Source organism: Apis florea, unplaced genomic scaffold (genome assembly GCF_048593485.1).
Source record: "Apis florea isolate Af1SG1 unplaced genomic scaffold, ASM4859348v1 contig_3367_pilon, whole genome shotgun sequence".
Lineage (NCBI taxonomy): Eukaryota > Metazoa > Arthropoda > Insecta > Hymenoptera > Apidae > Apis > Apis florea.
This window is the reverse complement of record NW_028256746.1, coordinates 4873066-4887811: the sequence shown is the minus strand read 5'-3', so window position 1 is coordinate 4887811 and position 14746 is coordinate 4873066. Positions and strand designations below refer to the sequence as shown.

Genomic DNA, 14746 nt, shown 5'->3' with positions numbered 1-14746 from the left:
GGAGAGATAGGGGTTAAATGATGACGTTGCTAAAACTAAAGCCAAAGTTTCAGAGTTACTTAGCGCGATATACGAATTTCTAGTTTATTTTATTTAGATTTTTGTAATTTTCTCGAGAAATCCTCGTTATCCGTGATAATAATAATAACGGTTCCCAATTCGATCAACCATTGATTAAAATTGCACTTGGATAGATGGCGTTCGAATAATCCGAGATATTTCCAATTCGGGTTGAATTGAATTTGAAAATCGCAAAGTCGATGAATTAAACGAATTATCACGTGTGTTTATTAGTTCATGGTAACAGAGTGACAGAGCCGGCGGTCGGGCATTTTGGGGGGCGGCAAACACGGGAATCGCATGCGTTCGGAGGGAAATTAATGCGGGTTACATTATATCCATACAGGGAGGAGGGGTGGAGATACGGAGAGATTTATATACAGATGCGTATAGAGAAGGTCCGCGTAACTAGGCGGTGTAAGCTGTTGGTGCGTGTTGCTACGTCTGCGCAATAATTGGCTTCGGCCAGACGGAGTAACCATCGTGATTAAATTCTGCAGGTGCAGTGTGTCGCCTCCTTCGACTGTGCTGTTATATCGCACCGTTGAGCCGTTATATCGAGAGCACACCCGTTGTACACAGCTTCAAGTGGCTTTTAGAATTTTAGTGGGGGATTAAGGGCGACATCGCGGATCGAAAGTTTTCCCTGTCTATTTTCGAAATCAAAATTGATACCGTTATTTCGAGCAAGTTTCACTTTTTTCGCAATCACTCGGTTTACTTTTCGAATCGATCTCGTTTGCTTTCGATTTTCATCGCGCTTTTCTTCTACGTGATTTCCAATTACTTCCTCTTAATTGAAAGCATAAATTATGGATCATGTTTAAATTGTTTAAGAAAATTTGTTCGTCTTGGAATCACTGGTCGAAACTTTGTTCAAACTTTGCTTAATTAATTTAATTCGAACGTTCAAGAACTACTCGAAGGCTGATATTAAAAAGACGTTAAACGTTGGCATATGCATCCGTAACAGTGCGAACAAATACATTAATGTGATTTTATTGATCTCTCTCTTTCTCCATGGATCCCGTGGCCAGAGGTGGCCCGTGGCATTTTGAAATTTATCAACGATCAGTGTTGGCCCATTAGTGCTCGATTCAGGAGGAGGTTACGATTCCCCGACCGCCTCGTCCATTATACTATCTTCTCGTGTCAATCTCTTAAGTAGCTGGAATGGGCCAGAACCGCTTTGCAACCGATCCGATACGATCTTGTTTCTCCCACGAACTTGGAATACCAACGCGACGTTTTCTTTCCTTTTCTTCTCGTAACCGCCTCGATTATCAATAATTATCTACTCGATCGCCGGGAAAGCGAGATTTCACTCGACCTTTCCATCGAGTCAAAATTTCGAAGCGACAAGACTATCCACGATCGCGAGAGATGTTTCGATTAAATATTACTCGCCAAGAGTTCGATTATTTCGAATCGTCGAATTAACCAATTCTCGTCGAATAACGTTCTCTGTCTCGATCTCGAATTTTGACTCGACTGAAAGGAAGAATCGGCCAAGAATCGAAGGGAAACAACTCCTCTTCCCATTTCTCGCCTCTCGAGACGGTTAATTAAATATTACTTATCGTCGGTTACCTGTCAACCAAATAGAATAAAATTGATCTCGCCGGGAACGGGGCAACGATTCTACTCTCCCGAAGCGAAAAAGACGATACCTCCTCTCCTGTTCCTGCCTTCCCCCCCCCCCCTCCCCGTGAATTCCTGTTTCCTCCTCCTCGTTCGACGTTGTTCGATGTCTCCTCGTCGTTTATACTTAAGCACGGCTGTCGATTCGAAATCTAATTTCCTTGATCGGCGTGGGAGGACAGGGGTGAGACAAGGAAAAGCAAAACGAGAGGAGGAAATAAGAGAAAGAAGATGGTATGCCGTCACACAGAGGGCTTAGCTCGCCGACCAAAGAGGATTACAGAATTTGTCTTCTCGTGGACCGTCACCGGTGCCTTCCTCTCCTCTCTCTCTCTCTCTCTCTCTCTCTCTTCTTCCCCTTCTGTTTCGCTCGTTTTCTCTGATCTTTATTTTCTCCCGTCCCCCTTCTGCCGGCCGTTCCTCTCGCTCCACCGTTTTTTATCTCCGGAACGAAACGCAATGGCCACTTTGCGCGGCACAAAGTTTCGACGGAAATTTCTTCGTAAAAGCCACTGTCACCTGTCGCGCACTTTAATCCGACGCACGGTATCGATCCACCGAAAATCGTTTACGCCCTCATAAAGTTATCTTGTTTTTCCACCCATAGGTCCACGAATAGACGGTGATACAACTTTGACATCCTCCGATAGGATAGGATTATTAAGGGGCGGTTTGCCGTTCCTTGATCGCGTTACACATTTTTTTTACAATCATTGAGTGTCATTGATAAAAAATTCCTTCCAACCAAGTTCAAATGGAATAAAAATGCTTATTGCGTTGATGTGCAATTTTTTTCTGACGAGTTCTAATCGACGATCGTTAATTTTTTTTTGGGTATGTTACGTTCATTATGAATAAGTCGCATATACTCAGCAGTATATTATTTTCAATCGTAGAAGATGGAACTTCGGGACTTCGATCCCCTGTAATTAAGCTAACAAATGTTAGATTTAAATAATCAGATTAGACACATCTGTTAAAAGTCGGAATTGAAAATTAATTTTAATAATAAATTCTCCAAACGTGACGACCGAATTACCTAGATCGCTCCTACCTAGACTCGAATACCCGGAGTCATTAATTTTCTAACAGTTTCGCGGAGAAACCTGGTTACGCGGAGACTTGGTTACCCAAAGTAAAAGTCAAGCCTGATCGGATAATCATTTTTTTTGGCCGACGCTTTTACCTTTTTAGAGGGGGGATGAATTTTATCAGGAGAATAAGGGGAAAGGACGAAGGAAGGTGTGGAGGGAGAGGGATAAGGATAAGAGAAACGCGTGATCTCTCGATCCTCTCGATTGGCAAGAGGAGAGTATCGGGTTCGTCGATTATTCGCGTACCGGTATCGAATTATTAAATTGTCAAAGTGGTGGCGAACCGTCGTTGAAGGAGAAAGAGGGGAAGGGGAGAGAGCGTGCACGAGAAGCGTGTCTTAAGAACGGTCGGCGAAAGGCTCTTAAGCTGTCATCAAGTTCTTGCAACAGGGATAAAATTTCCATCTAAACGGGTCAACGAACTGGTAATCATCTCGAGGCGCGTTAATTGAAACGATACCGGAGTTAGAAATTGTTTAATTGATTCGGCAGAGAGAGAGAGAGATTTTGCGCGAGCCTAATTGGACGCCATCTTGCGGCGAAACTTGGTTCGAATCAATGGAAGCGGATTGGCCCGTTTTTACAAAGCGATTTGTGTAAAAATCGTTACGTTTCAAACCATTGAAATTAATTCTTAGAGAATCGAGCGATAGAATCTCGAGGAATTTTTTCGCCCAAGTTCTTTCTTCCTTCTCTTCCTGACCTTTTCCCTTCTCTTTTTCTTCCTTCTTGATTAAATTTTCCGTAACTTAATATTTTTCAATTAAATTCCATCGAGATTAATTACTTAATTTCTGAAAAATCAAATTAATTTCGTTATTGAAATTGAAAATTTTTCAGAAAGTGTGACGAAAAAAAAATATTTCGGTGTATTTTTTCCCAACAATCAATTTTCCGTGTACGTATTTAATATCGTCGGCCACAAGGCGAGGAGACGGAAGGAAGCAAGTTCCCCATTGTTCCGTTTTGTTCGTGCACATCGATATTTTTCGAATCAAAATCCGTTTATCTTTGCAAGATAAACTCGAAGAACAAGAATTCGTAGAATAATGTAAAACGGTTAGAAATTTATTCAAACACAACATCACTTTCGACTCGCTTTAATATTTGACAAACTTACTTTCTGAGAATAACCTGTAAAATATTGAAACGGCATTAAAATGAAATAATTTAACGAGTTTATCAACTAAATAAATCGCGAGTGAATTATGAAAAATTTATTCCTTTAATATTTCACCGACGACATCGATGTCGAGCCACGAATAAACAATTAATATTAAAAGTTCGCTCGCGTTCCGTGTTACGATAACTCGTTTCTACATCTAAGATTTTTTTAAATGCAATGGAAGGAAAAAAGAGAAACACGACGATCGAATCGTAGGATATTTCCTTGCGAGCGAACGCCTTCGTTATAATGATAATCAACGTGGCCGGCCCTCGTTATCGTTACTACTTAATAATTTAATTGTTCGCTGGCGTGCAATTATTATTCGCATATCTCTCGCTGCATCATGCGACGTTCAGTTGCCACAACGCTCGTTCGTGAACTCTTTTGAAAAGGTTTTGCAATCAAATTCAAAATACCAGAAAACTGTTCGAATCTCGAGTTCCTTGTCTCGTTTTGTAAATCGAGAGAATTGGAAGCTCGATCAATTTCAGACAGACTTTACAATTCGAACGGAAATAAGGAGAGAAATAAGGGAATAATTTTTTCAAAAGAAGCAACTTTTTGATCGTACGTAATAATATTCGCAGTGTGGATACAAGCGAATGTCCCGATGATCGTCGCGAAAGCAGGACGGAGCTAGAATGCGGCATGCAATAAAACACCCCGTCGTGCACAATGTACCTGCTAATAATTTAATTGTTCCCCGGCATGCGAGCCTTATTACAATCTCTCCATCGACGTCGTGCAGCCACGAATACGAATTCTCGCGCACGTACGCGCGCTCCCGAACGAATCGACCCGCAGCTTGTATACCGCCTTCAAATGGATAAGAATCTCAAGAATGAGATAATTGCATCGATTACGAGTTATAACTTTACTCCACTAACTTCACATTTTTTCCCTCCGTTCTCAAATTGAATTAAATCCTGGAAAATTGTATCATGGCTCTCAACTCAATACGATAAATTTGTAACCAGGTCTAGGTATATAAATCACGCACGATCAGTTTAGATTATTTTCGTGAACTCATCTCTAAATCCAATAAGTCCAGTAGTAACGATCTTTTCGTTGCAAGCTACGTACACACACACACACACAGACACGAGCACAGGATGGTAATCGTTCCTAATCGTCGATCAGCGCACGAATCACAGGTATATCCTGCGACGAGCGTCTCCGCTTCCTTTGTTTCCGTCACCCCGTCGACTCATTCCCTCCATCAACCCCTCTGTCTCTGTATCGTGGCTCGACGATGTGTCGTCTCATTGGATTCGTCTAGGTAGTAACCCATCGCTCGCCGTGCCTATCGATCACGAAACGTTTCGGTATCCGACCGATATAGCTTCCCCGACGGCCGGTGTACGATTGATCGACGACACCTGTGCGCCAATTACTACTCGCAAGCTTTGATCCAACGGTAATTCGGTTAAATCAGCGCGTCTCTCGCTCGCTCGTTCCCGCGAGATCACCTTCGACCGGTCTACTACTACGCCCGCCCGTCGCACGGGATCGATAAACGAACGGAAAAAGAAGACAATTTCGCGGAAATCGGATATGGACGCGGAGCCCCGTATTGGCGACAATACAGGGATCGTTGCAACTGGAAAATTTAAAGATTTGAGGTGTTTGAGAGGCGGCGAGATGTATTAAATTTTACGAAAAACTATCGTATAACCGTGAAGATTTAAATACGAAAATCTAATTATTCCAAGAGGAGAAATTACAGCGAGCGTAATAATAGCGTTTCGGTTTATTCTTGGATATCGCAAAGTAAACATCGTTAAATTCATACTATATTCCGAAACGAAAGAAGAATAAAAGCCCCGCTGAAGTAATTACGCTGAAACGGCGAACCTTCCAACTGTTTATGTCCTCCCTGATTTCTATCTCGTTAAAAATCGATATCGCCGTGATCATTAGTCACTCGAACTTGACGCTATTTTGTTCCGCACTCGTTTAACGAGCGGGACGTTTAATATCACGAACACGCGACACCGTTTTATTCGACAAGGTAGGATCGATTAATAGCCGACCGTGGCCCCGGCCACGGTTTCGTTTCCAGTTCCAACCCGAATCCAAGACCGATCGCCGATGGTTGAGGCTCGAGAAGCGGTCTCGAAAAACGACCTCTCCCGGCCAATAAATGGGTATGAAATTACGCGTAATTGCCCGTGCCTCCTTCCCCCCACCCCTCCCCAACGTTATATTGCCGTTGTCACGCGATCGAAATTACTCCTCCACCCCTCCTCTCCTAACAAAGCACTTTTACCTGCGGCGTTCCAGAACGCCGCGACGCCGTTACCTCCTCTCTGTCCAGGGACCGCTTTAATTCCGACCTTCCCTTCAATGGGAACATTTTCCCCCCTATTAATCCTTCGTCGTTCACTTGTCGTATTTACATTTTCCTCTTCGATCGCGCTTACAACCTCTTCATCGAATGTAAACGAAAAAAAAAAAATTTTCGTGGAATGAGCGGAAAGAAGGAGTCGCAAGAATCGAATCGCAACTCCTCCGTTGATATCTTTTTAATCCTCGACGATACTCGAATACAATAATACTTGGTGATAATTTGATTAATTTCAATCGACAGAACGAGAATATATTCGTGCTCATTGTTACTTAAGGATTCTGTGTACGTTCTGTTTCCGCGATTGTCGCCAATCAATTCTTTCTCAATTCTCGAATATTTCCATCAATCTCTGATGAAACGCTGCCGCAACTTCAAATTCATGCATCCAGGTATAAATATAATCTTCGAATAAGAAAACACGATAATCCTTGATTGAACGCAGCGTGAATCAATCGAAATATTCTTTCTGACAAACGTTCGAGTCGCAACTTTACTTACACTCCTTCGTAAAAATTTCGAAGAAACAATCGTTCGAACGTATCGGTATAACGAGGTACGTTATACCATCTTGGAAGCAGAGAGAAAGAGAGAGGTTCGAAGACTGGATCGTTTGGGAGTGGCTCGTTCTCGGATCTCCCACAAAGACACCCGATTAATTGTTCCGATTCGTAGCAACGACATACTTTAATTACGCGGGGAGATTCGTGGAGGCCGCGCGTGATTAATTGGAAGCGTGCTCTCGAGCAGTTAGCTCGGTGCCGGGCGGAAAATCAGAAAGGATAATTGTGCGAATTACCAAGGAATTGATGCAATTACGGTGCGGAGTCTCGACGGCATTATCGCGGCGTTAAGGAAAGTTATTCGTTCGCCCTGCGGCTCATTATGCAGCGAAGAATTAATGAAATTTGAAAGTGCATTAATCTTCCAGCGCGCGTACAAGGTAAGATTGATTGCGCCACACTTAACGCTCCTCCCGCTCCTTCCTTTTCCTTCATTTTTCCCCACCTTTATTCCCTCTTTATTCCTCCCCCTTCCTCCTCCCCTTGATTCATCTATCGAAATCGATTTATCTCAACAACGCGTCACTTCGAATTATATCCTCGCCGCGGAAAAACTTGTCGGGCACGCTTAACTAGATTGCTAGTAATATTTCTTATTCATTAACACGTATAGTAGTGCGTTCTCGAATTCATTAGCACCACGGTTGAAAGGAATAATAATCGATGATCCCGGATAGGAGGAGGAAAGAGAGAGAGAGAGAGAGAGAGAGAGAGAGAGAGGGGAAAAAGGAAGAGAAAAGAGGGCACGGCAAACCGGATGAGATACGAATGATTAATCTCTCATCTAACTGAAAATATTAACGATCGGTCCGCACACGTCCGGAGGATTGATCCAGCGCGAGAGATTCGTTTCATTAAACGCACGACCGAGGGGAAATTAAAATGGGCGACAGGCAAGCAAAATGTCGCGTTATATGAAAATGCGAGCAAAACGTTTCCCGCTTAACCGTCCTTCCGCTTTGCTTTTTTCCACGAATGATTGTATTATGCGGCACGTTTGTGCGAAAAGATAATCGTTGAAAAATATCACGAAGGAAAAATATGGACGGATCGTGTATAATTTGCATCAATGTGGGGGGTGGAATACAATTTGAAAAGATGATTGTCAGGATTGTTAAGATACATTATCGATATTATCGAAATAGAGAATAGAGTTCTTTTTCTTTTTTTTCTTTCTTTCTTTTTTTTTTTTTCTTTTCCTTTTAATATCTACTTTAAAAAATCGTCGATCGGCTACGAAACGTCCATTCTAATTAAAACATAGTGGAAATTCCGAATCTCTCGGAATCCGCTCGATGATTGGACAAAGACGCGCAGAATCCACTCGACGAAGATAACAGATCTGTTTTAAAGCTGCGAAAGTAGCCGCATCTGTAATAGTAGCGGTATACGAAGAAGAAGAAGAGAAGGAGGAGGAGAAAGAGGCAAACAAGATGGAAGGAAGAAGACGACGAAAAAGAGATCGAAGAAGAAAGTAAGATGGGGCAGGCGCGATCCATTAGTAGACACGTCAATTCAGCTCTTAAGAAGCGACTGACTTAAAGCCGCTTCCATCTATCTTTTTTTTTCCTCTCTCTCTCTCTCTCTCTCTCTTAGTTATCTCACTTCTATTCTCCTTTCCCTCTCTCCCACTTATTAGCGAGGACCGACCTTCCCCTTCTATCTTTTCTTCTTTCTCTCATACGGTATCATAATTAATGATAATTCGATTAGTAGAACAAAACTTGAACCCTAGCTAAGCAGCCTCCGTCGTTCTTTTCCCTCCCCGATTTTCTCTTTTTTCTCCTTCTTTTTTTTTTTTTTTTTTAGTTTTAATATTCCGCAACTCTCGATCTTCGTTCTTTCAATTTTCTCGCCACAAATTGGAGAAAAAGCTTCTGCGAATTGTTCCGCAATGCCACTATATAAACGACTCGATTTATTGTTAATCTTCGAATGGAAGAAATTACGAATCGTTCTTTTATAGTTTTACAGTTGAAAATTGTCCGCGGAATTTCACTTTTCACCGTTTTTTTTTTTTTTTTTAAATCGCTTTTCAATCCTACGCTTTCTCCTCTCGAACTTTCATTAACTAACCGCGTATCCGAATTACTCTCGAACTCTTTCATCGATTATACCTTACAAAAACTAGTCTTCGATTCGATCCACTTCCGATCTCGGGTTCGACGACGTTCCATCCCTTTGTCCGCCTCTCTTCACGCCGCGGATCCAACTTAATACAATCAAATAAAGATAAATCGAGGGCTACTTATACACCCCGGCTACCAAGCGCCAGCGATTGATGGACGCTCGAACGAATCTCTCGCTATCGGGGCACATTAATCGACGAAGAAGAAGAAGAGGAGGAGGAGGAGGAGGAGGAACCAAAACCGCGATGCAAATAAATCAGAAAGTCATCCACGATGATTCTCTTTCCTTACCATACCATACCCCTCCCGTATCGATCTGTCCGTGTCCGGAGAGATTGCAACGAGCCACGATCCCGACCAGAGACGGTGACAAACGACAAGTGCATTATGCAAAAGCGTTTCGGTTATCGATTACCGTAATCCAGTCGCGGCCAACGAGATTACACGAAGCTTAGCCAATACAACAAACGGAATATCGACCGGAAGAGGATGGAATCCACGGTTAATTCCCTCCTCCTCCTCCTCCTCCCCCCCCAGTTGCGAAACGGTTGCGGATTCTCGTGGTGTACCATTCGTATGTATGCATCATCGATTGATACTACCTGTCTCACCCTCTCCCCCTCTCATCCCTCTTTCAAAGCGTAATTTTTTTCGTTAACGGTGGCTTTCGATGACGCAGATCACGGGAGAAGGAAGAAAAAAAAAAAAAAAAAGAAGAAGAAAAATAGAAAAGAAAAAAAGTAAAAAAAAAGGAGGAAACGAGTACCATCGCCCGTACAAAATTATTCTGTCGATTTTGACCCTTCCGGCGAGAGTGTCGCGTCGATAGCTGTAGAACCGCGTGCAGCCGCCGATACAGAGGCGAGTGACATTATAAAGGACAGTCGGTGGCTAGAAACGTTTTCGCAACGATCAAGAGGACGACTGGTTCTGTTCTCGAAATTGGAATTATCGGATATACGGTCGGGAATATGGAGGCCGGGCACAGCACCCGTTTCGTCGAAACCCGGGCGGACTAATTAGCCGCGTGCACAGAGCCGTGCCCCTGCCACCGGCAACCAGATCGTCGCGATACTAACGATTTTTCAATTACGCGTCAACGTCCGCCGCGTTCGTTCCTTGGCATTCGTCGCGAATAATCCTCGGAACCGCCGAGAATTCTGGGAAGATGCGAGGGGAGGGGGGGATCGACGCGATCTTCTAATTTCGAGGGTTGTTATCGTCGAGGGGATGGATTCGTTGAAGTTGAAGGGGGAGGAGGATGGAGGCGAGTGCGAGAGCTTCGTTTGTTATGAATGGGCCGCAATCGTATAGCGAATGGGAAGATTAATATTTGAGCAACGGATGAAAGAGTTGGTGAACGATTATTTGAAAATCGCGAAGAATTTAATGCACGGCGATTAACGTAATGGGATCTTGTAATGGGATCAGCAAAGTAAATTTGTCGAATGTAACTTTCGCTCGAATTGGATTAACCGCATTTTGTTCCCGCGTAGGTGTTCTATTTGATAAGTGATTGTTCGATGATATTTAGAGTCGGGAGAGCGGAGGGAATCTTCGATTCGGTCGATTTCAAATTGCTGAGATAACTTGGTGGTATAACAAAGGTGTATATAATTGGACGTAATAAACAGTCTCGGAGTCAAAGTTAATTATTCGTCGTCTCTCTCGACGTGGTCGATGAGACTAGTTGACCACGTTGGCGATACATTTTGATAATTAGCGTCGCGGGTAAGGTGAGACGTATCGATGCTTTCGGGGTAAAATTATCGCGAGCGTCATCTCAATTTGCCTAACTAACGTATCGTTGACCGTTCCGTTACGAAGAATACTGTCACGCACACGGTACGGCAATTTATTTGTCCTGTTAATCGTGACACAACGTATCGAACTACACAACTAGCGTATACGCCGTGGACACTGGCTCCATCATCATTAATTTCTCCGCATACTTGCCGAAGAAATTGAAACTGAAACCCGCGATAATAGTAATTCTTCAATCTTTAAAAATCTTTAACCCGTGTAAAATTTTACTCGGACGATATCGTGAGAATTTACGATTTTAATTAAAGACGATCTTTCTCCACGGTTGATCGTTTCTCGTTCATGTACGATTAAATGAAAATCTCGATTCGAAAGCAGTAATTGGATAAAATGATCGATCGAATCTGCTTTATTAATAAGTCTCCAAGGGTAACTTGAGCCGTTTTGGGATTTCGCGTCCTGGATCCGATACCGGGGCGGCTCGCTCCACTCCGTGTCTCGTGACCAATCCGACGGAACAAACCGTGGACGTTTTATATTAATTACGTCTTATCAACCGTTTAATTTGCACTAATTTTAATAAACGAATTACGTCAAAACGGATAAGAATTAATTATACGCGAATATTTTGTTCCTGATTCCTGTTTTAAAGAAATTATTTCGTTAATCAAACTTGATTGACAATAGCTCGCTCTCTCTCTCTCTCTCTCTCTCTCTCTCTCTCTCTCTCTCTCTCTCTTCGTAACGCATTAAAAGTTGAATTAAAACACTGATTGATTTAAAAAGCAATTGAAAAAATTTCATAATTGAATTTCCGCTCGGTCGTCACATTCGAACTATTTAAAAAATTGAAATTCAAAAACGTATATTTGTTACGCGATCTTCACTTCAACTCCCTATTATACTCGATCCATCGATGAATCGATGGATGAGAATAAACATGATAAGACCCGTGTTACCTGTGTTTTCCTGCGCGTCTCGACCGTTATCCTCCATTTCCTGATGACTCCTTTTATTGTTCGCCAGTCCGAGGATCGCGTCGATGCTGTGCCTGGGTGTGCTGCTCGCCGGTTTCGGCAGGACGATGTCCTGGCTGTTTTGCGACGCAGTATCGACGAGTTGTTGGGAATCCATTGTGAAAGAAAATCCAAAAGCGTGATCCCGGATTAATAGGATTATCGTTTATTCTATCGCTTATCCTTTCCGACGAAAGGACGTCTCGCGAAGAAAGAACAGTAAGATCCCTCGTGAACACACTACCGCTTAATCGATGCACGAAACGACTGTCCAAGACACGTGAATCGCAAAATCCATTTTGCGAAGGCTGTGATCGTCCCACCGCGCGGTTATATTCTGTCTTCTATCCGTATGTTGCGAGACGATTACACTTGGATTACTAAGAATTGTATATATCCAACACCACCTCAACTGTTTTCGTACGCGTAGCGTTTACGTCGTCGAGTAATAAAATCGAGTCTGTTTATTTATCGTGGATTACAATGTACACACAACTACTCTACGACGATACCATTGGTTCGGTACACCTCTCGTGCCTCGTCCTTGCCGCACAACGACACATATCGTTAAAAATTTCTTTCGCTCCAATTTCTTCCACACTCCACGACGATCAATTTCCTCCTCCTCCTCCTCCTCCTCCTCCTCCTCTTCCACTCTACGTCCAACGATTCGGCGACAAAATTCTCGATAACATTTCACGCGAGCCTTCTCCCTCCGATCCTGCGTGTCGAACAATCGCAGCGGCGATTCACTCGGGTCCCAATAAAACCTAACCGATGGAGAAACCGTGCCCCATCCTATTCTCAGCCGTGTTGGAAAGAACGGATGGATGGAACGAGAGACGACGGGTCGAGGCGACGATCGGGCCCGTGCGGCGTGTTAACGATAACTCGTGGAGGAAAGCGGCGGCGGCGGCGGGTGAGAGGTGAAATAAAATTGCGGCCGGCTAAGGTGGAAGTGTTGTTGAGCGTGCGTCGTGCCAACGAGGACTAGTCGGTTGGCCGAGCAGCGGGGTGGCCTTTGTTGTAGCGCACAACTACCAAGTACCAAGAACGGTTTGATGGGAAGAGGTGGTCCAGGAGTTGGCGTACGAGGCGTGGCCAGGCCCCACGAATCCCCGTCGCTGTTCGTGGAATTTCGAGCCAATCGGGCTTTCGATCCGGGAACATGGCGAGGCAGTGGTGCTCAACCGCCACTGGAAACGCGTCACCCCGCTCCCTTTAAGGGTTTTAGGTGGGGTTAATTCGCAGGGGGGAGAGGAGGTGGACTCGGAGTCGGGCTTCCGTGACACCGTACGTCCACCGATTCGACCCCTCCCGTGCGTGTATACGTACTCGGCTGGCTCGAGCGTGTGTATCGGCTCGAGGGATGGATACAACGAGTGATTGAGCGCGCGCACACGCAGAGGGGTTGCTCGCGTAAACGGACGCCATACGACACGTTTGCACGCGCGCTCACCTACACACGTACGCGAGGCCGGTGCGGCTTGATTCTTGCGGCGGATTCTGGCATCCCCAGTAATTGCCAGAAATGAGGTAAAGCTTACCGCTTACGCCAAACCTCCTACGCCTCGTGCTAGATGCTCGTACGATACTCGTTGCTGGCGACTTGCGTTACGCGTATTACGCGTGCACCAGACGCCCGCAATTTTTCCAAGACAGTGTGAGGAGTTAAGCCGAGTTTAAACTCGCTCTCTCTCTCTCTCTCTCTTTCTCTCTCCTCTATCGTATCCAAAGGAGGAACCGCGTCCGGTAGGGGGATGATGACGTTTCAGCGTCGTAATTGCTTCGTTTCGATCCTACTCTGCCCCCGTTGGTTGGATAATCTCGTTTGTTCTTTGACGATGAGAGTTTGCATTCTCTCTTGATACGCAATGCCCGCGCGATGCATGATAATTAATTGTGAACAATTTCTTTTTTTTTTTTCTCTGTCCTTTGTTTCTCGATTACTAGAGACCTTTCCACTAATATTTAATTTCTCTCATGAGCTAATATTAATCCTTTCAACTTGAAAAAAAATTTCATTTGTCGCGTATCTCCCCACACCGTGCGTGCGTGTGCACCGCGTGTATCGGTGGATAAATATTTGTGCAAACGTTTTTCCAAACGTTTCGAGCGTACATATATATATATATAGTACACTTGCATCTTTTCGTGGGCGAACGATGGAAAAAGCGTATAGAGGAACAGATATACGACGGTCGACAGAGATTTTTATCTCGATTTTCTTTCACAGAGTTTCAGAGTTAGCTTTGTAACAAGGAGAAACGGACGACGGTTTTCGTCCTCTCTGTAACTACTCTCTGTATCGTTTCTTTCTTTCTTCTTTTTTTTTTTTTCCCCGTTCGCGTAGCCGAAAAACCAGAGAGCACAAAACAAATCCCCGTTTCCCATTCCGCATTCGATTCCGCGTATCGTTGTTACCATTTGGCGTTTTAGCCCAGGGGGAAGTGTACGCCCACAAAACCGCGGCACAAAAGATATCCGCCTGTAGCGAAACAGTAGCTGCTCAAAATCGATCCACCGAAAATCGAAGCAAATTATACGGTTGCGGGCCGATTCACGGCCCTAACGTTCTACAAAATCCCACCCGTATCGCCCCTCCTGTCCACGCGTCCCGATTATAATTGCGCCCCAGAAATAACGCGTCAACGTTGCGCGCCACGCCTAAACGATTCACGTTACTACGAGTAATTGAACTTGGGAACGAGTCGATCGAGCGTATCGTTTATACGATTCCAATTTGGGGGTGAAATTTATACGCGATTTCTCGTGAAAGATGCAACTGAATTGATAAGGAAGGAGAGGAGAATATGATAGCGTAGATTCGTGATAAAAAATTCATGCGCGGATATATCCTAATAACAATGATGACGATGATAATGATAATAATAATGATAAAATATCGTTAGGTCAAGGATATTTGCATATTTGGGGACGATATGTGGTCCTTCGAGTATTCGA

At 44.0% G+C, this 14746-nt stretch overlaps 1 protein-coding gene across 1 annotated transcript in view; it reads right to left on the bottom strand.

Moving 5' to 3' along the window:
* The window catches only part of LOC100869478 (retinal homeobox protein Rx1), a 36894-nt gene extending 24514 nt beyond the window's left edge, over positions 1-12380 (bottom strand). The window contains exon 1 of the mRNA XM_003695538.4: positions 11726-12380. Coding sequence (XP_003695586.1) covers positions 11726-11900 — 175 coding nt within the window. The 5' untranslated portion in view covers positions 11901-12380. The remainder of the gene's footprint in view (positions 1-11725) is intronic.
* Positions 12381-14746: the final 2366 nt, after the last annotated feature.